Here is a 26,051-nt window from a genome sequence, read left to right as displayed (position 1 = left end):
AGGACTGTTACATAGACATACGTGCTGCTTAGGATGCTCCTCCAGTGCACTTTGATCCTCCTCTACTTTAGGAAGACTTATGGCTATTTTCTGTTTTCTCCTAATTGCTCCATGATGTTGGAGAAAGACTAGCACTGCTTTTTCTACCAAGCTTCTTGTAATGTGTGCTTACTCTGAACGTTAAGTGCACCACTCCATCATCTACCTCTCTGGTTTCTTTTTCTTCCCATACATGTTCCAAACACCATACCACCCTCCGTAATAAAATGCTCCATTGGAGTGGTCTTCCGGAAGAAGTGGCAAATCTTCTGCAGAGCAAAGGGTGTTTGCCATGATTATCGATCCCTGAGTATCCTTTTAATGGCTTCGTTGCAAACAGTGGTTAGTAAACATTTAGAGATTTTCATTCGTGTGTGTATTTATATAAATACACACACAATTTTTAATTCCTTACTTGCTACAGCATAAGTTCTCATTGACTTATATGCCTAGAAGCAGCACTTGGAGAGTCTGGAAACCCATCTAACTGCTATTACATGGAAAGAAGGTCATTTTGCACTGATCTTCCTCTGACTGTATTCCACTGTTCTGCTGCTGGTGCAAGATTTAGCAGTGTCACTAATGGTGTTCCCACTTCAGCTAAGCAGGACTGACTGTGGTTTAAAAAGTTATCTTTTCCATGTAAGTCTTCTCACTCCTCTTAGTGTCCTGTTGTTTTGAAAACAGGCAAAACCCCTGCATGGATAGCCTAAAGGTTCAGAGTGGCATCTGAATCAAATTTTTATCATGCAGAATCTTTTCTGTGCTAGTAACTAGTGTGTTTGACTCATCAACACAAGCCAATTACATTGCACATGGCTTACGTCCTGGCTACCCTCTGGTCTTCTCCTTCCCTTTTCCTAAACCCCTCTCATCCCTGTGGCAGAGGAAGCAGTTCCTGAGCTGATGTAGTTAATAGCTTTGCACAGGAAATAAAACAAATCCCAATTTTGATGAGACTGTTAATGAAGGGTTCTTGCCACTGTTGCAATATCATTTAGTTAAGGAATTGAAGGCGTTGCTGTTCCCATCTGACCATGCCTGTCTTCTGTTGGAGGTGCTCTCCTATTCCCCCCTCCCGCCCCCAATATCTCTCCATAAGGAGATCTCCCATCTCCTTATCCCTACTAGTTGTTCCTGTAGGAGTGCTAACATCTGGTGGAGGTAAATGGGCAGCTGTGAGCAACAGCAGCTTTTGCCTTTGTCTTTCTCAACCTCAGAGCCTTGTATGTAGCTAGGATTTCTCACCCAGTATTTCACGTATATTTTAAATGTCATCCTTAGTAAATGACAGCAGTGATAGATGCAACTCCACTGTTACTTGTGTTTTTAATCAATGGCAGATGATTACTGCCTGGATAAACTACCATGTCTCTTCTAAATACCTGATTCTTGTTATTTTTGCCCTCCTTTCAGTTTGTGCTCTACTCGAGTTTGCAATAAGAGGCTGTTCTCTCTGTAGCATTCCCCAAAGTAGACCTTTTTGTGTCTAACTTTGTCTGTGCCTGTTTTTACTCCTTTGGTCTGAAATTGAAAGCCCAGCCTGAGTTCTGTACTCTCAGTTTGCCCGCAGCCACCTCTGTGCATACACTGCAATGCTCTGAGCAGGCTTTGTACAGGTGCAGCTTGTTGACTCTGTCACTGGAGTTTTGCCACCCCTCTGCAGGAGAGTGGCAAGGAGGAGTAATGATCATCAGCAGCTTTTTTTGTACACTTTTCTAAGGCCCTTGTTCCTACTTGACAAACAGCTTTACTCCATAAACAGCATGTGCCTTTTTTCAATGGGATGTGTAAGCATCTCCTTTTGAAACAGCCAGCCTCCTCAGTGTTAATGCAAGATCTCCCAAATAATACCTGCATAGATGATACTTTTTTAGTTGATATGTCCAGTTGTGAGGCCGATTAATATCAAAACTGTACATGCAGATCTGTCTCTGGTGTAATGAATTTCACATTTTTGCTTCACAGATAATTGCTGCAGGAATGAGCCATGTAGGACACGTAGAGCCATGGTGAGGTGGAATTGATGGAACTATGTTAAAGACTGACATAGTCAGCAAAGACTTGAGGGATCTCCTGTGACTTCTTTTTGAACCATAGCTCAAAATGAGGGACCTACTGTGAACTCCTTTTGAACCAGAGCTTGCTGCTCTGAAGCTCAGGGTCTCAATGTTACTTGAGGTTGGCGTGCAGGAGTGGAATGAAATGAGGGTGGTGGTGGTTGCTGCTGCTATACTTTTTAGAAGTATACTGGAAAGTCCTGCATATTTTAAGTTGAGAGTTGGTGTGACATTTTTGTATTTTTGGAGACCTGTCAGAGAAAGTACTGCTATTTATGTAAATCTCCAGAGTGCATTGGGGTCAGATTCACATTTATGCTAAATGACTATCTTGTGCCAATCTGCCAGTGTAACCTATTCCTAAAATGACTGCAGACTGTGCTTACAAAGCCAGAGTGATGTAGAGCAATTTTGGAGTAGCTGTGCTGTCAAAGCTGTTCATGCAAGCAGGATTAGACTCCTAGCTTGAGTTTGGAGGAGCTGATCAGGTGGAAGGGTGGACTTTGTCTCCATTATGGGGTGGGATTGGACTTCTGTATAAATGTATTTGCTGATGGTGAGAAGAGAAACTTGCAACTTTTCTGTGGAAGGGTAGGGGCATGGAATATACTGTGTCTTGTTCAAAGAACAGGAGGTATTTTACTTTGAGAATGGAACCTTCTAAAAGTCTTAAGGTTGTCATATTTTGACTGAATGAATAAACTGCCTCATTTTCTATTCCATCTCTCCATGTTGCCTGCTGGGTAGATATCTTTTTGTAGTTATTGATATCTAAGTGCCACTTAGGGTGCTCTCACTCATTATTCCATTCCATTTTCTTAATAGAACTTTATTCTAGTTTAAAAACTCTCTAGCTTTAAAAAATAAACACACAAACCAAAACAAATGTGTACATAAAGACATTTCAGAATTCACAGAAAACAAACCGTGGATCAATTATTAAGTGCCTTCCCTCTCTCTCATCCACTTACTGATGTATTAATTTTGAATGAACCTCCTGCATAGCTTGTCTCCATCCGCTTAGGGTATAGAGCACAAAGGCTTTCAGCACTGTAAATACCTGGGGCCTTGTTACAGGTCTCTGCATATGAGCTAGGAGCAGCTCCTGTTGACTTCAGTGGGAATCACTTGGTGACAGCTGCATAATTAGGCCCTTGGTTTTCAAGCGATGTCTTAAAAAAGGGGGAGGGGGACACCCAATGACATGCCAAAACAAAACACTGGAAAGACTTTCAAAAGAGCTAGAGTCATTACTTCAGTCCATCTAAAGAGCTAAGAGCTGACAAAAAGGGTGATACTCTGCAGTCCAACCAAGAGGCAATGGCCAAGAACAACGGAGCCTCTCAGGCAGCACGTCTGCTGGCCTGTGTCTCAGCAGTACCCTATCTGACAATTTTGGACCTTTAAACGAATGCTTTCCCTGAATAATAGGAGCTACATGTGAATCAAATACTTCTGGCACTGAGATAATTTAGTTGCTGAAGCATGCAGGGCTCATCCACAGCTGATTGTTTTCTCTCTGTTTTTATAGTAGTGGTGTGCTCGTATGAAAGAGCTTAGAGAAACTAGTGCTGACTGATCAGCTGTGGAAAGCCATGTGCCTTCCCACTCATCTGGACAGCAAGCTGGTAGCTGCTGGTAGCTGCTGGTGCTTTTTGTAACTAGTGGTTCATAGTACTGTATCATTTTGAGTACCGAGTCCTGCTTCTGCTAGGCACATATTAATAGCAGCAACTTAATGATAAATCTGTGTCCAATGGATGCTACTAATCCCTATCTGTTAAGTACTGCTACTCATGTGGTCTACCATTAGCCACATAAGAAATCACCACACTTTAGTAATGGCTTCTGAACTTTAACAACATCTTAGGCTAAAGATAATGGCTTCTGCATGAAATACATCCAGCTATTACTAGTGGTGTCTTACTGAGTAAGCTGGTGTGGCAGATAAAAGAATTTCTGTAAACAAAGTATAAAAGAAGCTATGCATATAAATCAAGCCTGTAAATCAGTTTATAGTTGAATGCAAACCGAACATATTGGACTGGTTATATTTGTGTGTTATGCTTCAGTGATTGATAGAGGAAATGGAAAAATGTCTACTTAAATGCAGAACTTGATGAATATTGTATTTAATTTCTACTGTCAGGTCCTTCCAGCAGTTTGTGGTAACTCAGTATAAGCAGATAGTTATAGTCTGTGCTAATACCAATGGTTTCAATACTGTTAAAAATGAACAACAAACACAACCCTTCCTTTTACCTTTAAGGTAAGTTTTAAAGAAATATAAAACTGATTCTTACTGATAACCTTAAAAAAAAAAAAAAAGGCAAAATTAACATTCCTTCTTTTTGGACTGTTCATACCACCAAAAGAGATCAAGAACTTCTGAGCTACTGCACTGAATCCTTAATCTGCTGGTATCATGCACCTTCAAATGTAACAGCTAAAATTAACCTATGGAGCCAAAAACTGCTCCAGGGTTTTGGAGGAGATGTGCTGAGCCTTGCCTTTTGCCTAGGTTCAGTGCAAGGGAGTTCCCTGGAGGAAAGAATCCTGTTCTCCTTTGTCTGGAGTGCGAAGAAACAATACATCAATGCAGCTACAACTCCATTAAACAAGCTCAAGATGGGTTTTAATGGTAAGGAATTGAAAAAGTGTTTATTTGAAGATCAATTATGTGGTCTTGATTTCCATTAATTTTGTGTGTGTTGGCAACCTGGGGGGGGGGGGACATTTTTATACAGTTATGGCCTGTGTTCTGCACGGCAAGAAAGCTGTGCTAAAAAGGCATCTCTTTGAATCTTCTTTTCATCTCCAGCTGGAGTCCCATGTAATCTAAAGGTAGTTTGGGGGGGTCTTACTTTTTAGTCTGAGTGGGCAGTTTGAGATGGTGTCCTTGCCAGCAAACACAGTTTAAACAGTTTGTATCCCAGCCTGCGGTGTAAAGTAATGACTTAGTAAACCCACTGAGGGGCGGGCGAGCAGTGATACAGGAGGAAAAGGGCTCCCCTCAGATGAGGATGTGACTATGAAAACTCACTCGGCCGTTTTGCTGCTGAAACCGCCAGCAGTGGTTAAAATTACGTGGCTTATGTGAAAGCTGCCCATGTCAAACACCACTCCTGCAACTGGCATTTGGCTTCATTGGCCATTTCTGTGGATAGGCCAGTGTCTGAAAAAAGTACTGTAGACTGAACAATGTGTTGTCCCTTGAGATTATTTCACCTTAAGCCTGTGGATACATTGTCAGTTCCATATTGTTCACAAGGTCTTTAACCTTGAAGTGCTAGTTTATCAATAATACCTTCCATCAACCCTAGATTGAGTAGGAAAGCCTGAATGGTGAAAGGTATGTTGAAATCTGAAGAGCTACAGTTACTCTAAAAGTTATTGGTATGGAAACTAAACTATTAATACAAGTGTCTGGTGCTACTCAATATGAGTTTGCCTGGGATGGTATTTCTGTTGTACTTTAAGGTGGTAATAAAGGTATGCTTCCCCCCCCCCCCCCTTGAGTTTTGGGGTGAATGTAAAAGTGTCTAATACAAGCTCTTTCTGACTTGACCTGAGATAATGCCAGCAGTTTGGACTTTGTGATCTCTGTAACTGTTGGGAAAACTTCAAGATGAGTGCTCGATGTTCGGAATGAGAACACGGTGAGGTTATTAAAGTGTGCGTTTGTGAAGTGGTTGTAGCAGAGTTTAATCATCAATAAAGAAACTGGGAGCAAAAGGGGCAATAGCCTAAATGCCTGAAGTTTCAAAGTGAATATTGGAATTCATTTTGTGTTTTATTAAAGGTTACTCTGAAATTTTGAAGAAGATATGTTACTTTACCTGAATTTAAGTGAAAGGAATGATTTAATTCTTTTTATATATTGTTGTTATAGTTGTTTGTTAAACTATGTTTTGCCCCCAAAAGGGGGCATTTCACCTTTAAAATTAAAGGGCAAATGCTTGGATTTAGGTACAATGCAAAAAAGAAAACTTGCACAGGGCTGGTCAGGGCAGTTGTTTTTGAAGCTTTTATAGGTGGTCTGCTGCCAGGTGCTCTAGTCAAGCTCCCCTTTCTTTCTCCCTCAGCTATACCATTACTTTTGGATTGAAGCACTTCCTGATCTAGAAAGGAACTAAAATAAGGCAGCACTGTCAAGGTACTCCTCAAAGAACCTTTTCAGAAATGCAACAAAGGGAACATAGTGGTTGGACTGGCCCAGACAAAAGGTCCATTTAGATAAATATCCTTTGAACAATGGCCAGTGGTAAATACCTGATGAAAAGCATAAGAACAAGGCAAGCAGGTAGTGATAATTCCTAGGGAGTATGCTCTGAACCCTTAGCCTTTCAGAGCCGGAGTTAGGGTCTTTGTGTTTAGTATCCCTGGATGGATTTTTCTTTGTATGGATTTCGAGTCGCCCCCTGAAGCTCTAACTTTGTAACATATATGGCATCCAGTTGTTAGTTGTACCTTTCCCTGTTAGTTTTGGGTTACTTCTAGCAGAGGCGAATTTCAGTAAGTGTTTAGTGCTGCATTCTCCAGCTTGAGTTCCATTAACTGTCATGTACATATAACTTACCTTCCGTGAAACAACTGTGAAAATCTGGCATCTGAAAAATGTGGCTTGAAACATTTCCTCTTCTCCCTCTACCCTTTTCAACACAGTAACATGAAGAAACAAATCTTCGATATGTTCTTCCTTCTTGGTAGTTCAGATGGTTGAATTACAAATGTAGGGAGCATACAAAACCAAGCAAGTGTACTAGTCCAAGGGAACTGCAGCTGGATGTCACAGACCAAAAAGCTTGCTTCTGGGAAAAAGAGCTGTATGTCTCCAGATGGTGACCTAGTTGGATCTTTACACAGCTCCTTCAATTACTATGAATTAACCATTTTCACTCCATGCCATGTTTAATAGAGAAATACCTGCTCTTGTACCTTGATAATAAATAGTCTTTCTGTTAGCAGTTTTTATGTGGGATTGCAATTGCCCCCAGTTCGGTCCTTTTTCATCTTTTTGTCCTTCTGTCACCCAACAGGAAGAAACCAACAAGCCTAGCTCCCCAAATCATTCTTATTTTATTCGTCATTGGTTATGGGGGATCCTTATTTAATACTAGAACAGTATCTGGGAGATGAACAGATATTCTGAAGGATGTTCTCAGGAAAAATCATCAGATTTTTCCCTTCTATTACTTTTTGAGAAAATTCTAACAGTTTATTTTGTTAAAGCTCAACTGCTGTACCTATCCTTTTTTTTTTTTTTTGACAGGAAAACTAATACATAATAGACATTCAGTTTAGTTAAGCCCTCTGGCTGTTTCACAGATGTGTCAGCAGCCGTGTTGCAGTCTTGTTTGAGTAGCACAAATTCCCGTTCTTGAGCACTGTTTCAAACTCGGTTGTTATGCAGAAGTTCTTGATACCTTGTTTAACCTGCATGTTAAAACCCATTATGGTCTGGTTCAGCTCTGCCTTTGGAGGAGAAGCTTTAGGTAGAAGCAATTTTTGTTTAAGTACATCTTCTTGAGTAGAAAGAGCATAATTGTGCTTGTGCTTGAAGTTTGTCTGTTTTCTGTGTTACTGAGCTACCTATCGTCTTGTTACCTTAGCAAGTAGTGAGTCTAGCAACACATCCTCAACTACCAGATAACATGGTACAGATGTTCTGAGAAAGGCGGAAAATTCGTTGCTCATCTGGGCCCTGAGAGTGTCCTAAAGCAAATCTGTGCCTTTTGGGAGAGCGCTGCCCAGGATGTTTCTGAAGCAGAGACCAATGTTGTGTTAGGAGTAGGTGAGGTGATTTGGTGGCCAGACAGGACTGTGGAAACGGGAATCCCTAAGGTTGTTCTGTGGCCCAAGCAGACTCTTTAATCAAGGCAAATTTACAGAAGTCATCTTACGTTATACCGCAGCACTTGACCTCTGATATAAATAAAGAGTGAAACTCTTTTTGCTTACTTGAATAATATTCGTGGTAAGGGGGAAAGAACACAAGTGGCATAGGTGACTACTCACTGGCTGAGCTAATAGAAGACAAGAAATAAAGTGGGCTAGGTTACCTGAAGGTATGCTTCTGGACAAAAGAATTGGATCTTTTAAAGTTGCTTGTCAGTATATAGGCAGAAGGTATACTTTAGATTTAAGCTAGTACATGAGGCTTGGAAAAAGTATATAAATAGGCTTACAGGGCTCTAAGAGTTTTTGTTTCGCTAAAATAAATGAGTACTTCTGACTGCCTTTGTAAGTTCTTGTTTCCAGGGCCAAGATCCATGGTCTGATCCCATTGGGATTCAGATTTCCAGGCAAACAACTTTTTAATCTAAATTCCTGTTTCTATAGGAAGTCTTTATTTAAAAAAAAAAAAAAAAAAAAAAAAAGTATAGACCTGAGAAAACAGTTTGGTAGCCTTGCATCCTGAGATCTGTTTTATTTGCTTTATGGGATTCTATTTTAGAACCACTTTAATGAAAACTTGGACAATGGAACAAACACTTAGGGCTTTAAAGGCAGTTTTGTTTGGCTGATAGTTTTGGTTTTTCTAAGTTCTCTTCCCCCCCCCCCCCTTTTCTTTGTGTGTGTGAAGTAAATGGTTTATTGTTGCTGCCAAGAAAGCATCAATGAGTTGTTCCCTCTCCGGCCCCCCTCAGCGCTTGTTGTATGACTGTGTTCTGCCTGATGCCCTGAGCTTCAATATGATACGTTCTGCTGAATTACTGAGAGACAAACCATTCTGCAAGTTGGGTTTAATGCTTGTGAGTAGATATAATCCCAAAGGTGTAACTGCTAGAAAATCTGGTTCTTAGCATTAATAGGATCCAATGTAAGCAGTGTAATCTAAATTTTTTTATACATATTCGTTGTTTTTTTTTGTTTTTTTTCTGGGTCTGTTTTTCCACTTCTGCTCCATAATAATACTGTGGAGGCACACTGAAGAAGACAGCTTTTGCTCCTGCCAGCCAGGATCTGTTTTTGCAGTGAGGGGTCCCTGCTGGGGAAATCTTTTCCTGCTATCTTTCTTCTCTCCACAGGGTAGCAGGCATAAGGACTACCCTCCTGTCTGCTCTGCTGACAGCCCTGCGTTCTCTGCTCTCGCTGCAGCAGCTGCTGCTCCGCAGCCTGGCGGAGAGAGCATAAATTAAAATACAAAGGTCTCCTGTGGCCACTCTTGGCTGACACTGCAATGGCAGATCAGACCTTCTACATCATCTTCACTTGACTTTCTTCTCTTTTCTCAGGCATTTCCTCTGCATTTAAATCGCTCACTGTCTTTTACTACAGGGTTGAATTGGAGCAGCAATCCAGTCACTCCAAATGTTTTATGTACTCGAGTGACTGAGCAGTTTGTATGAGAAAAGAATTAGCAAAGTGGGTTCCATCAGCTCAGGTCTTTCCTTTTATACTGCCTGAAGAAGAGGGACTATTTTTGCGCATTTCATGGCTGCTTGAAGATACACGGCGAATTCCTGCTCTAGCCTCCCCATGGAGGCATGCTGAGTGTTGGAAACGGCAGAACCACTGTGTTGCCGTTGTGTGTGTGTGACGGGGGGCACAGCCTCCCAGTGAGCAGAGTGTTTTCTCCAGTGGGTTTTTATTTTTAAGGCCTGGGATCTTAGTTTTCCTGTAAGGGAACTCTAACTTGAAGTGAGGGGGAGGGAGTTGTTTGTGGGGGGACAATATTGACCCTGTAGACTTCCTGATCGAGGTGTGTGTGAGTTTTGTGGGTCCCTCGCCCCTTCCCTGTGGTCTTCTGAGCGTGCCTACCCTTCTCCCCTTTGTCCCTGCTCCAGCAGTCGCAGCCTGGTTTGGCTTATATTGGGCATCTGCATTTGGCCCAGGCCAGTGGGGCTGAAAGTTCTTCTGTGTGGTCTGCCAGGCTGACTGCTCAAACTTTTGCTAGTCTTACTATGTGTTTTAGCTGGAGCATGAATTTCAAGCCTCCAGCTAAAAGCTAATTTCTTTGTGTACAAAAATAAACTGACTAATGTTTTGTTTGATTCTTTCCTCCCCCTTCGTCTTTGAAAATTCATTCTTTCCACATAGTGGAAAGTCATTTTTAGACTTGCATCCTTTCGTGTTTGCAGCTCCTATCATGATGGGTTTCTCTTAAGGGTGTTATCAGAACTGGAAGACAGGCTTAAGGAGAAGTAAATGGATTATCTTTAGTCCCTGAAAATCATGTAAGATTTGAGCTGTTCCTTTGTATTTCCTTTTAGGTGCTTATCAGCTAGTCTTCAATGCAGGGTTAGCCTGGCCCTCTCCTCATCTGATCACCATTTGCTAAATTGTGGATATGCAGGTTCTGCGTGATTTGTACAGTGATTCAATGGTTTTTCTTTGATGTAGATGCATCTTGGCTTCAAATGCAAGCCTCCCCAGCAGTGTAACCATCTTTCTGATTTAATCAGACTCTTGGAAAATGGTATAAAAAACATAATTTGAGTGTGCATGTACTGATACCTCTGTGGATTTCACATCCTGTTTTTATTCTCAAGAGATCATGTTAAGCCACAAAGGCTTTTCTAGCTGTTTCATTTTCTTGATGATGCTAACTTTTTTCAAGATGAGTGAACTCCCACCCCTCACACCCTGATATCTAATTATGAGCTTTATGTTCTGGCTGAACAAATTTTGGCATTTAGTAAGAATATCAGTCTGATCGTTTGCATTTTCTGAGCAGGTCCTGAAGGGAAAAGTCATGACAAAATTTTTCCAGAGCGCACTCTTTAATGAAGCTAAGTGTAGCCATCAAATTCGCAGTCAGAACTACCACTAAATCCTTTTTTGTAAAGAGTTATTTAGGCCTTGGTTTGGCAAGGATAGACTTCAGACACTTAAACAGCCTGATTTGAAATCAGGGGCACAGCCTGTGGAAGCAGTGTCCTAATTTGCAAGGACTTGGGTTAGAGGAAAGAGTTTAGTAAAACTTTCAAGTGGACTGTAAGCTGTTGTAATCAAAAGTGGCTTGAGGCTGATAAGAATTTCTCATTGATAATATAGCATACTCAAGTTGAATGTCAATCATAGACCTAAGGCATGTGTGTGCTTTTTGAAAAATTTCCCTGTTTTTAAATTTATTCTTTAAAAGTATTGTAGTAATGCAAATAGTATAAGCATGTAGTAATATTCGTAAATAATCATGAGACTCGCCATGGAATTGCTGTTCTGTCTGCCAATTGGACTTAACAAGAACAAAATGCCATTACTACCTTCATAATCAGATTTATTTTAAAGTCTTTGAACAAAATACCTCTGGAATCAACTGCTGAATGCTTTAACTGCTTCCTTGCTGCTTAATGAAACGATAGCCTTGCCAGGCTGCCAGCTAGTGGAGCAGCTGCTCCTTGGGGCTTGGTTTGCTGTTTTTCCTTAGTATCTGGAATGTCTTCAGTGATGCCTATCACAGATGCACCTGGCAGTGAGGTATGCGCAAAAGCAATGAGGCTAACGCCCACTGATCTTCATTCGCGGTTTTCATATGTGGTGCTTGTAATGTCAAAGAGGGTCAAAAAGTCCACTTCTCTTAACTTGAAGTTAACGTGAACACTATTCCAAGACCAATGAGAAAAGTGCTGTTTTTTTTCCCATCTACCCAATCCCACAGGTGAACTGTCTTTTATTTAAAAAAAAAAAAAAAAAAGTTATTTTGCAGTACCTTCTTTGGCCTTTAACTTTTAACAAATGAATTAGACTCTTACAGCAGATTTCACTTCTTATGGTAATTGAAACTTATATTCCATAACCACTGGTCAAAATAGAATTATCCTGTGCTAGGGAAGGTGCAGAGGACTGTAATCGAGCTGGCGACTCTTTGTCCGCTGGGAAGGTGGGAGGATTCACTAAATGGATCTGAGTGGTTTTCAGGATCAAGCTATAATTGCGTTTCCTACTGTGTCTAATTCCCTGAATCTGGAAGCAATGAGCATATATTAGCAGTAATTCAAATAAGCCTCCTGAATTAATACACAGGCTATCTTGTTTTGTCATAATTAGTAATAATTTTCTGCACTGGAAAAGCCTAAAAATAAAACCTGCCTAAGATTAGGAAAACCTTTTAATCCACAAGTTTTATAGCTATATAACTATATGGTTAAATACACAGGTGCGCACATATTAAAAATACATAGCTGTATATAGATATCTGTCAATATATCTATACAGAGATAGATATATCAATATAAATGCATTTAACCTCTTCCATATCCCTTCAGGTTTTATTGATACAATTAAAAACATTTGCATCACATTGAGTTTTTCTTGATTTATATAATTGACTTTATAGTTTTGAAGAGAGGGAAATAGGCAGGAAGGGACTTGATCTCACTGGTCCTTTTATGCTGACAAACCTGAAAGGTGCCTGGGTGGTGAGGCAACAAAAACATTGTGCAAGTAACTCGGTACATGGCAGCAAACAAACCAGAACAACACACACGAGCTGAAAAATGTGTAGAGTTTTTTTTTTTTTTTTCTTCAGTAAACTTAGCACTGGTAGCAGGTGCCAGATGAATAGCCCTGTAGGTTGACATCCCGAGCTTCTGCTGCGTGTACAGCTCAATGCAGCAGCCTTACAGAGGAGCAGTGGCAGGGTACTTTTGTAGTAACTGGTGGCTCTTCCTGGTAACCCATCCTGGGCAGTACCAGCTGTGGCTGGCCTGGGATGCGAACTTGCCAGCTAGTGCTTGGACTGAATAAGAGTTGCTATTCTGAAGAGCTGCTTTTGCAAGCAATATGCAGAGCTTGACCTCTGATCTGCTCCCTTGAGCAGAAGTGAGGCTAGGCATTTTTCTTTTTTTTCTTCTTTTTTTTTGTTTTGTTCTTCCTATTTCTTGCTTCAGTTCTATTAGAACTTCCTCATATACAGGTAGATTTGAAGAGAGTTCTGGTTAGAGCAAAGCATTAAGGCTGTAACTGTTCTAAGTCTAGGTCGGTACTGGCAGTGCCTTACCTTTTAATAGTTAAAAGGCAAGGATACATGAAATTGTTCAAATTTATTGTATTAACTATGTGTTGACTGTGGGCTTTTCTTTTTTTAAACAGTAAACCTTCACCATGGGGAGAATAAATAATACTCTGTGCACTGGTTTGCTGATGGTGGTGATGTGAAGGAATAGAAATTTGTGTTCAATTCTGGTAAGCCCAAGTATAAGTCTTAAGAAAAATACTTGGGTGGAAAGAGCCCAGTGTGTGTCAAGATACTCGGATTGCTGAGGATTGGTAACTTCAACTGTAGAAGAGCTTGAGGGTCCTGTGGCTGGGTGCAGTAATCAAGACTAAAAGAAGATTATAACAGAAAATTGATGTTGAAGTGCTGCAGTTTGGGGAACTGGTTTGTACCATTCCTGGCAGCTGATGGTGTGAACTTCTTTTAGTTCTGAAGCTATCACTGAATGTATTTTTGTGTTGCTTGACTCTTATTGTGGGTTCAGAAAATTGGCTTTTGTGTAAAGCTCCTCCCTGGCTGATTAAATAAATAACACTTCCCTGAATTTTTGGCATACCTTTGTGTTATCCTTCAAAGGTGAGGAAGAGGACCGAGCAGCATATCTGCATCCTCTTCCTAGTTAATATGATAGCTAACAAAATAGACTGCAAGAGTTCATGAGGGCAGCGGCCTTTGAGGTTCATGCTAGTCTCTTCTGTGGGCTGGAAAATCAGCAAGTAGGAACAGTACTGGAAGTACTTGGTTGACTGTAATTGCCTACTGTCATGGCGAGGTTTGCAGAGACAGCAGGAGTGGTGCAACAACCAACCTTTCTTCAAGCAGTGCTTTTCCTACCTTCAGTTGCAACTTTGTGCCAACTCTCTCTGATACCAGCTGTGAAGAGACTCTTTCAGCAGTAGCTCAGTGTCAGAGAGGGAGAGCGTAGCTGCAGCGTAGAATTCATTATTCTGTAAAATGATACTGGTATGAGTCAGCTGACAGTTTTTAAGCTTGCTTGCATGGTCCTTTCACAACATAGGATGCTTTGTTCTTTTAATATTGTGCTAAGTGATTGCCATGCTTTCAAACAGGCTGACTGAGATTTTGATTTTTGTGACACCTGGCTTGGGCTGACTGTACTAGCCTAGTGCAGGTGCTATATGTAATATAAATATTTGTGCTGCTTCTTCTGACCTAGAATATTGTTTTAATGTTGTTTCAAGTGTAATAATGAAGAGCAAATTATTAATGTTTTCTTGTGCTTGTGCAGCTTGCTTTTTTTTTTTTTAATTCTCTGAAATAAGATTTCCTGTGAAGTCAGTGGGATTATGGGAGCTTTTTAGGGAAGAATAAGGGTTATAATTGTTTTTCCTTTCTTGACTGACCTTTCACCCTTGCTTGGAATCCTTCCTTTTTTTCATGGAAGCTTGGGAAACAACTGCTTATATGTTACCCTCTGGTCATCGAAAAGTATTGTTCAAAGGCCAGTTTGCTCCCTTGTGTTTCTTCTTCTTCCTACTGCAGTGAGGCTTGGCCTGGTCTGTGTGTTCAGAATGCAGTTAGTTCCAGACCAGAGTTTGCTTATGGGCTAGGCAAGTGCACTGGAAACTTGCAGAATATTTGGTAGGGTTTTGGACTCGAATAATAGGCTTTGGTTTGTTGTGACTTGCTGTTGGTAATGCTTTGCTGGAATTTGGTACGGTTGTGAAGGAGTATGCAGATATCCAGCTAGTTAGAATACAGTTTCATTAAGAATATTTTCTGGCATTAAAACATGCATTTCTGTGCTATAACTAAAGTCCTGCCCTGCTAATCTTGCATTTATTCTTAAAAAACACTGTATTTCAGAGGTGCCTGTGGAAAAACAAAGATTATTTAGTTTTGGGCAGTTACTGAAAAACTAGTCATGTACTCCAAAATAAGTTGTGGATTCTTTGCTCCAGTAAGTGAAATATGACTGGTATGACCTAGTTTATTTGCATATTTAACATGCTAAATACTTTTTGTGCTTTTTTTGCCTGTTTCCTAGGAAACAGATACCCTGCTATAGTAGAGAACAGCTATTGTATGGAGACTGCTGCCTGTCTGAAGCATTGTTCTTTTGTAGGTGGAAGGCTTTAAAGGCGAAAAAGCTTTTTCGAAACGTTTTTATTAACCAAAATGGCACAAGGGTGTGTTACACACCGCTGTGCAACTCTATATTTATATTTTCCTCAGTGGGAATAACTATATTGTAATGTCTTATCTGGTAAAACTAGTACCTACACTCCCATGTAAGGCCTCCTAAAAGGAACTGAATGAGTAACTAAGTCATTTGTTTCAGTCATCCTTGTTGAGCACCACGCAGATGCATATTCATAAAAGTGCTCTATTTTGAATTATCTGGAATGGCAATAGTAATGCAAAGTTTGGGGTTAGAGTGAACTTCTGGAAATGGTATTTGTTAGTGGGGTACCTCAAAAAAAATTTTTTTTAATTTAAATATTCTCGTTGATCTGCCATGCTGCTTTTCTTATATTTTAGCCCGCTTTTTTCATCGTTGATGCATTAAAAGGAATAGGAGTAATTGTTGCAATGTTAATTTTGATGCTGTGGCAAGGGGGATGGTTTTGGGAATGGTAATGCTCAATCTTGCACTGAGCAGTAAAAGCAAGCTCAATAGAAAGTAGCTTACTAGTTGAACTTGCTGAATAACCGGTGATGATGGTAGAGAGGGTAATGTTGAGTTTTGAGAATACTCGAATGGGAGGAGAAGTGTAATGGGCATCTGTGAGCTTTTGGCAGTGTGTGACAGAGGGATGGGTTCTTTGCTTTGAAAGTGCTGTGTGGCTCCCCTTTTGGTTTGTCTTTCTGCACCGTGGCCTTGCAAACCACCATCTAGGAACCACTGATCTATGGTGCAGATAACTTAAAGCTGAATCTTTTGTAATTTGAGACGTATTCTGTTGGTTCTGAACAACTTGAAGAGCCAAGCATGTAGTGTGTGGTGTAAATCTCTTGATTACATCACTGATGCCTGGGCTGTGTGCGGCAAGCTGTGTGGTTTGAATGGCTCTGGGGCTGTGGCTTGCTGGGGGTGCGTATTCCTTCCCCCATGTGCAGGGAGGTGCTCAAGAAGATAAGTAGATTGTTTGTATCTTTACAATTTGATGTTTCATTTCTTTCTGCCTGCTACTGCAGGTCTTAATAGCTGTTCTTCTGATCTTTTCCCTCTTCTCTTAGCCTGTAGGCTTTGAGAAGGGAATGGTGGAGGGATGAGATACAATCCATGCGTCTCCATGATTCCCTGCCAGAGCTTTTTATATTGCACTGCTTTATTCAGCCCTGCTCCTAAGGCAAGGAGAGGTAGTTAGCAGTAGCAGTGGGGCAGGTCACCTCCCAGCAGGGTGAGCAGCACAAGGGGATGTGCTGGGGAATGGAGCTTCTTTTGTTTGTTACTGCTTTCAGTTTTGGAGTCTGGCAGAGCTCATTCCTGACCTACTTGGCAGTAATATGGATGTAACGCATGCTTACTGCCTTCCTGAAGGCTTGTATCTTTCAAAAGCCTAAACACCTTTTGATAGTAAACTGCACTAAAGGCACACGTAGACCTTTGAAAGTCTTGTGAAAGGTTTACTTTTTAAATAAAAATATAAAGTTTTGAAATAACGTGTAATAAAACTGTGCCCCCAGTGCAAGGACTGGGGGTGAAGGCAGTCTCACGACAGAGTGAAGTCCAACCAGGTATGTCTCCAACAGTCTAGAAGCAGGTTCTCCTAACAGTGGCCAGGCCTCTAGGTCGTAAAGCCACCAGCCTGTGATGCCAGGCTGTTGCTGGAGGCAGGAGACAGCTCTCTTAAGTTCTGCTAAGAGGGGAAGTTGCTCCTTTATAGATGCTGCCTCAGCAAGTGCTGATTATTACAGCTGTTCAGGGTGAGAAGGTGGTGAACCACAGAGCTTTGAGCCTTGCTCTGAGCAAGTGCAATCACAGCTCTATGGGTGTGTGATGTGCACCAATGTTCATGCATGGCCCAGTGAAGTTCTGACCAATTCTGTAAGTGTCTGTAAGTCTAAGCCATTTTGGAAACTTTGTGTATGCATCCCTGTTTAAATGAAGGCTATTAAGTGAATTTGAGACTTCTAGGGGCTCTCTGTATTAGAAGTGCTCTTGTACAGGATTCAGGGGTTGAAAGGCCTGGTCTTTAAAAGATGGGCTGGAAGTCTGAGCTGTCAGTTTTTTTTCTGTATTCCTAAATTTTCCTGTTGTGTTTTGGGGAAGCAGCAGTGCAGTCATCTTCATGATACCTTACAAAGTCAAGATACCCAAGGTATCTCTTTCTGATAGATTTATAAGGCAGAACATCCCTTGTGAAGGAAAGGAAACTATGATTTTTCTAAATGGAAAGCTCTTCTTGGGGCAAGTGGAGGTTCAGATTCTGTATGTTAAGTTCTGTAAATGAATCACATGGTCTCCTCTGCATTAGCTCTATTTCTAGGCCAGCTGGTCATGGTAGTTAATCGAGTGGTTTTGGCTAGTGGAAAGAAAAGAGATGATTCTGTCATTGCTCTGAATTTTCAATACTGCCACCAACTGCTTTTTGGTGAGTACCTGTTTCGACCTGTACTTGACTAAAAAGACAGCTGAATCCTAGTCATGAAAGAGGCTACAAATTTTGAGCTCTTCACATGCAAACTTTTCTGTATTGAGAGTACATTCTGCCACTGCGCCTTTTCACTGGTTACCAGTAAATATGGTCAAATTGAAACCAAATTTGAAAATAAAAGCATTATTTTTAGAAATCCTCCAAGTGATTGATTCAAGTTCTTATAAAAGCAGCTGTACTTGATATAATCTTGACCTCTTGTGAGAGCTGTGTGCCAGTGGAACTGTTGATCTTGTAGACTGATTTTATGTAAGTGAAATAAAGCTTCTCAACAGCTAGATTCAATGGTTGGACTTGCTGCTCAGAGAGCAAACAACTTCGGATTTCAGCACAAAATGTAAAAAGTCCTCAGCGCTTGTGCAGTTACAAGGTAGTTTTTCAGCCCTAGGGGACTGGCAGGGTGGGGGGAAAACCTGTGTGTCAGAGATCTCTCTAAACAGCTAGGTGGGCAAAATAGTGATGTGATCCAAGCCAGTGGGCTAGTGCTGAATTGCGCCTTTGTGTAATCAATATTCAGCATGTGAATGAACAAACTATTCACGAGAAGCTGCTGATTGAGGTTGCTGTTCCCCCGCTGACAGTAGGAGAGTATTGGGGAGAATTCTCTGCCTTGCCTATTCAGTTGTTAACACCCATGGATACACTGACTGAAACAGCAGAAATGAAGAGGCTGAGCATCTGGCAGGGAGGGTGTTTCTTGCTATTCCAGCCAGGATTAAGTTAAAGCCTGTAAGTGGTGGCTGTAGCAAATTTTGCAGCATGCTGTGTTGACAGTAGGAATCTTTGTTCCATAGGTACAGCAGTTAACGTTGTTGCAAGCTGTTTTCTTCTAAAATGTTAAAACAACAATCCCCCCAAATCCTGTGCTTGCTTCTGGTGCCTTTCTCCTGGATACTTTTGAGAGAATGTGGAAGGAGGTTGAGGAGTGAAGTGACAGAATTATACATAGGACCTCAACTTCTCCTGTCTCCATTAAGCTTCCCAATCTGTTGGATCTTTACCACTTTATTTCTTTGTTATTACTTGGTGTGGATTTTCTTCTTTATCATACATGCCATGCACATCCTTTGCTGTTCTCTGAGCTTTTGGATGCAAGCATAAAAACTCAGTAGTTTGGAGTGCCTATTTATAGCAATATTTGATTGTGCATGTGAATTTAAGTACAGGTACACTGTGCTTGCTATGGAACAACCAAATGTGCACTTAGGGCAGATCTGTACTGTTGTGAAAATATGCATGGAAATGTTTTAAGAGTTCATTACATAAATAGAACGTCTGGTTGTTGTTATCCAAATCAGTTCTTCTAATGAAAGCCAAATATCTGCAGAGGAGTTGTTGCTTTGAATGTTGTGGAGTCATCCTAGCTGTTCCACAGTAAATCTTGGAGCAGCTCTGAGGCAATACTGAGCTACTTCACACTTATACGAAAGTGACCACTGAATTTAGTTTTAGTACGCTTTTCATTGTATGTTTAATGATATGAGCTCAGGAAATGTTATCCAAATACTTCTTTTTAGAAGCTCTCCCTTGAAGATCTGGGCTACATCTTTGAGCAGGAAGAGGAACATGTCTGCCTAAAGAAGCAGTCTCTCCAAATGTCATTCTGCTTGCTGGTTATGCCATAAGTTGGCTCCCATTTGTTACCCGCTGTAGTGTGATAAGGAAAACCAAAATGAACTTCTGCAGGCTGTTTCCATGAGCTGTGATCCTAGCCTGCATCCCTCAGGACCATGGGGAAGCCAGTTGGACATTTGGAAATGTGGAAGAGCATATTCTAGAATAATCACAGGGACTTTAAGAAATCTCTTAAAACTTCTCACTGCTACTAAAATCAGCTGTTATCTAGTTTTTTGGAAAGCAGATGCCCTGAGGAAATGAAACTGTTAGTCACCTAAAAGAGCAGTGAGTGTCAAGCAGCGGCTGCTGCAGCTGCCCTAGGTTGATCTAAACTGGCACAGATGATGTTGGAACATATTCTCACAACAGCTGTAGGGTTCGTGAGGTCTGGCATGGAGTGAGTTGCATGGAGCAGTAGGACCTGGGAAAGACTGCTTTCCTCATTGAGGCTTCCTCCAATGCATTGAAGGGACTGAGACATCACGGTGGTGGGGGAGGCAGAGAATGACTCTTCCCAAATGTGCCGATTCTTTCTTCCGCACCAATGCTTTTGATCTGTTTACCAAAACCTTAGTTGTGCAAAGTGCTGTGTGTGCAAAGTAAGTGCTGACATGTTGCACCTGGATCACTGGCAAGTATGCTCTATTCCCTGTAGAGCAGATCTGCAAGACAGCAGTGAGGTGTGAGTGACATGTCTGCTTCTTTAATTCAAAGCACTGGGTTATTAGGGCTCTGAAATTGTAAATCTTCATGTGGTGATACTGTGTTGTGCAGAGCTTGCAGAAGATGCCTGAATTTCTCTATGAGTTACTGACTGTAGAACAGTAAATCATGCCCCCTTCAATGATGCTTAATCCGTTTTGAGGAGCAGCCTTACTTCTGAAAGAATTCCTGTGAGTTTGGTTCCTACATGCAACATGAAGTGACTGGCTGCCTCAGTGGCAGATCTGGTAGAAAGCTACTACCCCTGTCCTTGCAGTGCTCATTTACTACCTGCTGGTAGGAGACCCTGTTAACTGTACCAGCATAACTGTTTGACTGCTCTCTAAACTGAAATGGTGAAATGATATAGGTTGCACAACAGATATCTAAAGCTTTTTTTTCCACAGAATCACAGAATAGCTGAGGTTGAAAGGCACCTCTGGAGATCACCTGGTCCAAACCCCCTGCTCAAACAGGATCAGCTAAAGCAGATTGTCCAGGACCATGTCCAGACAGCTTTTGACTGTCTCCAAGGATGGAGACTCCACAACGTCTCTGGGCAACCTGCTCCAGTGTTTGATCACCCTCGCAGTGAAAAAGTGTTTTCTTGTGATTAAAGTGGAATTTCTTGTGTTTCAGTTTGTGCACCTTGCCTCTTGTCCTGTCATGGGGCACCACTGAGAAGAGTCTGACTCTGTACTCTGTATACCCTCTTATCAGATATTTATAAATATTGATAAGAACCCCCTGCCCCCGCCCGAGCCTTCTCTTCTCCAGGCTAAACAGTTCCAGCTCTCTCAGCATCTCCTCATATGAGATGTTCCAGTTCCTTAAGCTTTTTGTGGCGGTTCGCTGGACTTGCTTTGTTTGTATGTCTTTTTTTTATTTTTATTTTTTTATTTAGCCACTGTTCCAGTTTAGAGAACAGTTAAAGAAAGACTTCAGCTGGTGTAATTCAAGGAGACAGCAACCTCTGTCCCAGGGTGGAGCAGGAATGAGCAATGGAGGGAAGGTCTGAGGCTTAAGCCAGATCTGTTGCTGATTAAAAATCATTTGCATAACCATGGACCAAACCCTGTGCAGAGGGGGCATGTGACCTTTGAAAGGAAACCAAGATCAGCTGTAAATGAACACAGTGGGACTAGTCTGTATTGCTGTCACAGCTTTCTGCTTGTAAGCTAAATGCAATGTTGTAATGAATTTGAAATGGTAGAAACTTAAAAAGGCTTCTTTTGTGGGCAAATGTGATAATTGGTGGATGTTTGACAAGCTTACTGAAGATGGTGTTTCTAATGGAAGTACTAAATCTATTTTGTTTCAGCTGCTTTTTAACCATCAGAGCTGTAGTTCCTGCTTATCTTCAGTGTGTTTTTTTTCTTTTTTTTCCTCTCCATTTAATGCAAGTTGCTTGCTGCAGGACTACATAATCTTTTTTCCTCTCAAGTAAATTGCTGTATATTAGTGTAATTATACAATGAGTATTCCTTGAGCTTTCCTTTTGTTGCTTGCTTCTTTTCAGTAGATCAGCAGTTCTCCATACCATGTAAATCTCTGCGCTTCTAAAGAGGTTGTAGAGCAATGCTGAGCTCCGCAAATGTGACCTGCATTTTTACTTTGTACTTTAGAAATAATTAGGAGAGTTGAGTTATTGACCTGCAGAGCAACCTGTGTGGCTTGGTGGTTTTAAACTAAAATTTCTAGGGAACTTTTTTAGTGTTTCATTACTACTTGATTTTTCCTCTCCTTTTGCTTGTACAGTGACTGGTGTGTATATACTGAATGGGGTAGGGAAGGAAGGTCCTTCCTATTGCTGTCCCATATTGTGCTTGGTGAGCTGCATTGTTGGGAAGAGAGAAGTGGTGTGTTAAATTTACCGAAGTGTAGAGATGACATTATTGACGTACGCAGTCACGATGAATAATAGCTTTTTAATAGTAAGAAAGAAATTGATGTAGTAGTAGAGAATTACATGCCTTGCATTCTCAGGCAAAATGTTAGAGCATTAGAGTCCATCTGCCACCCTGAAAGAAGCAACTGGGTGTTGGACTTGGAGATGCACCCATCCAGTGTTCAGTTGGCACAGTTTTTGACAAATTCAGTGTGGGAGCCTGCTAGTAACTTGGAAAGTTGATGCTGGTTCTTGAGCAGCAATACCATTTTTTACCTCATTTGTTCTGATAAGTATGCAATACATGAAGTAAATATGTGAACATTGCCAAGGGAAACTCTGTGCCTGGTGCACACCCGCACCACCCTCTTTATTAGTTCTTTAAATGGGATGGGGGCACCCAAACCTGCCAACGATGCTGTACAACCTTTTGCGTTCTGACTGTTCTTCAAGAATAAGGTGGTTGATGTTTTGCCTGGGCTCATTTGTTAGTTGTTCCTCTTCAGCACTTCCTTGATCAACTTCAAGCATTGTCCTCTTCCTGCAAGGACTTGGCATGAAGTAGGGACCCTATGCTCTTGAAGCAGGAGATGGAAGTTTTTTGTTAGATTCTTTTGTTGCTGGTTCATCCATGATCTCGTGTTCCTCTTTAGATTTGGTGAGTTATATTTTCTTTATCTGCAAAGCTCTCCTGTCACCCTTTCTAACCATTTTTAGCTACTCACGCCTTTGGCAGTCCTCAAGGAAAGAAGCAGCACTACTTGAGAAGCGCAATGTGGTGAAACTTGTTTTTCACATAGAAGAGCAGTAGAGCTGCCTGCATGTAAAAAGGCTGGTTACTCTGGTTGTTTCCTTTCCTAGTGAATAGGTTGCCCTGATCAGCTGGAGTGAGACCTTCCTATGTTAATGTTTGCTCCCAGAAGCTGTACTTCTGAGTCTGCTAGAAGTTGCTTTATAGTGGGAGATGCACTGGCACTAGGACTACTGGAAGCTTATATTTTACATGACAGCATAATAGTAAATTTAGGTGAATGCTTTAAAAACCTTCTGCAAGCACTGAGATACAAAGCAGTCATTTGTCTTGGCTCCTGCTTCAAAGTAACTGTTTTCCACTCTCTTTGCTTTGCTTCCCTCAGATTATGCAATTTGAAGATCAACAAGCAGATGCTGATCAAAATATACTTATAGCAGCTTGTGATACAGAAATAATTCCTTTTTAACAATGGGTTTGTTTGCTGAATCTGAGTATTGTTCCTTAATATTTACTTGGAATGATTTTATTCATGCGTTGGAAATGTTGCTGAGCTCCAGTCCTTTGCTTATTGATCAGGATAGAGTGTTTGTATCAGCACTGAAGATTGAGCTTTATAAAGTACATAATAGATGCATGACCTTTTTTGTTTATTAAAAAAACAAAACAACTTACAGCAGAATGTCTAACTCTTGGTTTAGACAAGGCCTCACTAAAATGACATATTGGATAATTATAATTACAGAATTTAACTTGATCAAATGACATCCTGGGTGAGAGTTGCCTGTTAATAACAATGTACTTTTATACCACCTTATTTTGGAAAGGCAGCTTTCTGCAGTATTTCCAATGTGATGTATGAGTTTAATATGAGGGGTATTTAGAGCCGTAGTCTAACTCCCTGCTTTGCCTGCTATGTAAGAAAAGTGTGCTGGCAATTGTACAGTCCTTATTGCACTGTAATAGGTGTTTATGTAATACACAGTGAAAGGCGCAGGTGGGCTTTAAGGATATGCTCTGAAAAGAAAGCCTTTCTGTAGGACACGGTGTGAGTGAAGTGGTAGAAAAACAGATTAAGCGGTGCAGAAATTCTCACATTTGAAATTCAAAAATTGAAGGCAAGGTGTAAGTCTGAAGAACAAAACCAGAAAAAGGGATGGTATTTAAGAACTAAAAAGCTGTAGGCTAATGGTAGATCTTTGTATAAACTATAGAGTTGAGGGGAAATTACAGTGTTAGAGGAATAGGTGTTCCCAAATTCCCCTTCTCACAGAGCAGTTTCTGTTCCAGAGACTTTGCTTTACGGGAAGTCAGTATGATCGTAACTGAGAATGAAGCCTACAAGGAATGTTATTTGAAAATTAGGGGATGTTATTTGAAAAACTCAAGTTCAGTGAGTTGCCACCACTGATTGTTCATTAATTGAAAAAACTTTTTCAAATGGTTTTGTGTTGCATATTATACCCTGAGTAGAAATTGTGTGTTGCTCTGAGTGGAATATCTGCTACTATGGTTCTTATTTCAGTTAGGAACCAAAGGGGATGTTAATATGAGGTATCTTTTGAATTCTTATTTTTAGCCTGGAAATAGGTTGGAAAGCTAAGACTTTAATCACTGGTATCACTTCCGTATAAAGAATTTGTAGTACATAGTTACAGATGTATTTTAAGTGTTTTGTAAAAATAGGCCATTCAGAAATTAAATATCTTAGAAATGATGCATTTCCAGAAATGAATGAGCTTGAGGAAAGCTAACCTTACTAGCAAAGATGCTTGAAAAATAGGGTGTCAAGTTTGTAGGTAGTCTTGTCTGTTTTTGCCTGTTAAGTAGGCAGCTCATCTGCAAGTGGGATTATCTTAGCCCTTTAGGTTACAGAGCTAAAAATACTCTAAATTTCTACTTTGCATCTAGCTTAAGATGTAGCACTGAATCAGTTGACTGGGTGCCCTGGAAATGCACCTATTACTTGTTTGTCTCTCCCTGTGCACTCCCCACTCCCCATAAGTATCTCAGAACTATTGATGGAACCATAGACACTTTATTACCAGTTTAGATGATGAAACCCTGTTTGAGTGCTTTGTCTTTAGATATTGAAGAGCTCAGAGGAGGGGATGCTGAAGGATGGAGAGGATTTGAAAGACTACTTCCACTACTCCCACCTTCTTCTTTACTCAATCTTGGAGTAGTGAAATGTGAAACAACTACAGGCTTACTTGGGACTGGGAAAAGAAGGAATTGATGGAGATTTGTCAGAAGCATCCCACAGAAGTATCTCACTTCCCGATAGCAAACTGATCGGTTGGTCCTTGCCTGTGCCCTGAGAATAAGGGGTCTCAGGGGCCTGGTGTCTCGGTGTAGAGCCCAGACTGGTTTAACAGGGCTGTGGTCTGGGGAGTGTCATGGAAGAGCTCATTTCCATAGGGGGGAGCCTGGGGAGGGTGAACGAGCTGCTCTGTGAGTCCTCTGGGGACCCAGCTTGTGTCTGACCCAGTGGGGCTTCCTCCACTGCAGCAGGAAAGGCAGGGGTGGTGAGCTGCGCACTGTAGGGTCTTAGGCCTCCTGGTGCAAGTAACAGAAACTGTAATGCTTTGAATTACCCAGTGTTGGATGGATACCAGTACTGCAAGCCAGAGTGCCATGCTCACCCACCTACTGCAGGCTGAGCACCCAGGCAGCTCCTCTTCTGTCCTTGGGTTGTGCACTCGCGGTTTCCTTTTGTTCCTACAGAACAAAACACGCTGGTGCTGTTCCAGCACCTACTGCATGCATCCTTCTAGGCTGAGTGGAATGCTACTTTTAAAAATACTTATTAATAATATATGTGGTTGCACAAACTAAGCACTGTGTACTTCTCGGACTTGAAGTTGATGGCTTGTGAAGATGCTTCGCCCAATATCAGTATGCGTGGCTCTGCATAAGATGAGTTTCTTAACTTTTGCGTGGTGTCCAGTGTTGGAATCAAGTTGTTATTGTTCTCATTTATACAATTTGGTGCATTGTATTATACATTTTTGTTTAAAGGCCTATAGCTGCTTTTTGGTATGACTTTAATTTGGGGAATTTCTTCTCGGTCTCTAACATATGTTAATGATTCAAATGTAGTGTCCAGTCAACAGTTCACTTTTAATTAAGATTAGTTTTTGTCTGGCAGTGTTTTTAATTGCCATCATCACTTAAAAATGGACATTCTGCAATTTTCTTTTAATGAAATCTGATGACTTTGATCATACAATTTCTGAGATTATTCCTCTCTCTGCAAGCACTTGGAAAGAGGGGCAGCCTGCTTGAGATAATTGTCTTGTAACTGTACAAGGTCACGGCTGTGTCAGCTTCTCGCAGCTGTGACAAATTGCATCATCTCTTTTGGATAAACACAGACTTATTGCAAAGGTTTGGCTTTATTTGATAAAACACAGTGTGGGTTGAACTG

At 41.0% G+C, this 26,051-nt stretch overlaps 1 protein-coding gene and 1 long non-coding RNA gene across 4 annotated transcripts in view; both read left to right on the top strand.

The window, feature by feature from the left end:
- TSPAN5 (tetraspanin 5) overlaps positions 1 to 26,051 on the top strand; it is an 86,512-nt gene that overhangs the window by 9,770 nt on the left and 50,691 nt on the right. Inside the window, exon 3 of one of the 3 annotated variants that reach the window (XM_067297544.1) lies at positions 4,621 to 4,740. The exons of the other annotated variants lie outside the window; for them this stretch is intronic. Within the exon in view, the coding sequence (XP_067153645.1) occupies positions 4,738 to 4,740 (3 nt within the window). The 5' untranslated portion in view covers positions 4,621 to 4,737. The remainder of the gene's footprint in view (positions 1 to 4,620; positions 4,741 to 26,051) is intronic. 3 annotated transcript variants of the gene reach the window in all.
- On the top strand, positions 232 to 2,796 carry LOC106491947 (uncharacterized). The gene is made up of 3 exons (XR_001293858.2): positions 232 to 381; positions 493 to 681; positions 2,008 to 2,796. It is a non-coding gene; the product is annotated as an uncharacterized lncRNA (long non-coding RNA).

Source organism: Apteryx mantelli, chromosome 5 (genome assembly GCF_036417845.1).
Source record: "Apteryx mantelli isolate bAptMan1 chromosome 5, bAptMan1.hap1, whole genome shotgun sequence".
NCBI classification, from domain to species: domain Eukaryota; kingdom Metazoa; phylum Chordata; class Aves; order Apterygiformes; family Apterygidae; genus Apteryx; species Apteryx mantelli.
Note: the sequence above shows the minus strand (reverse complement) of the source record. Positions and strands in the feature narration are given on the sequence as shown.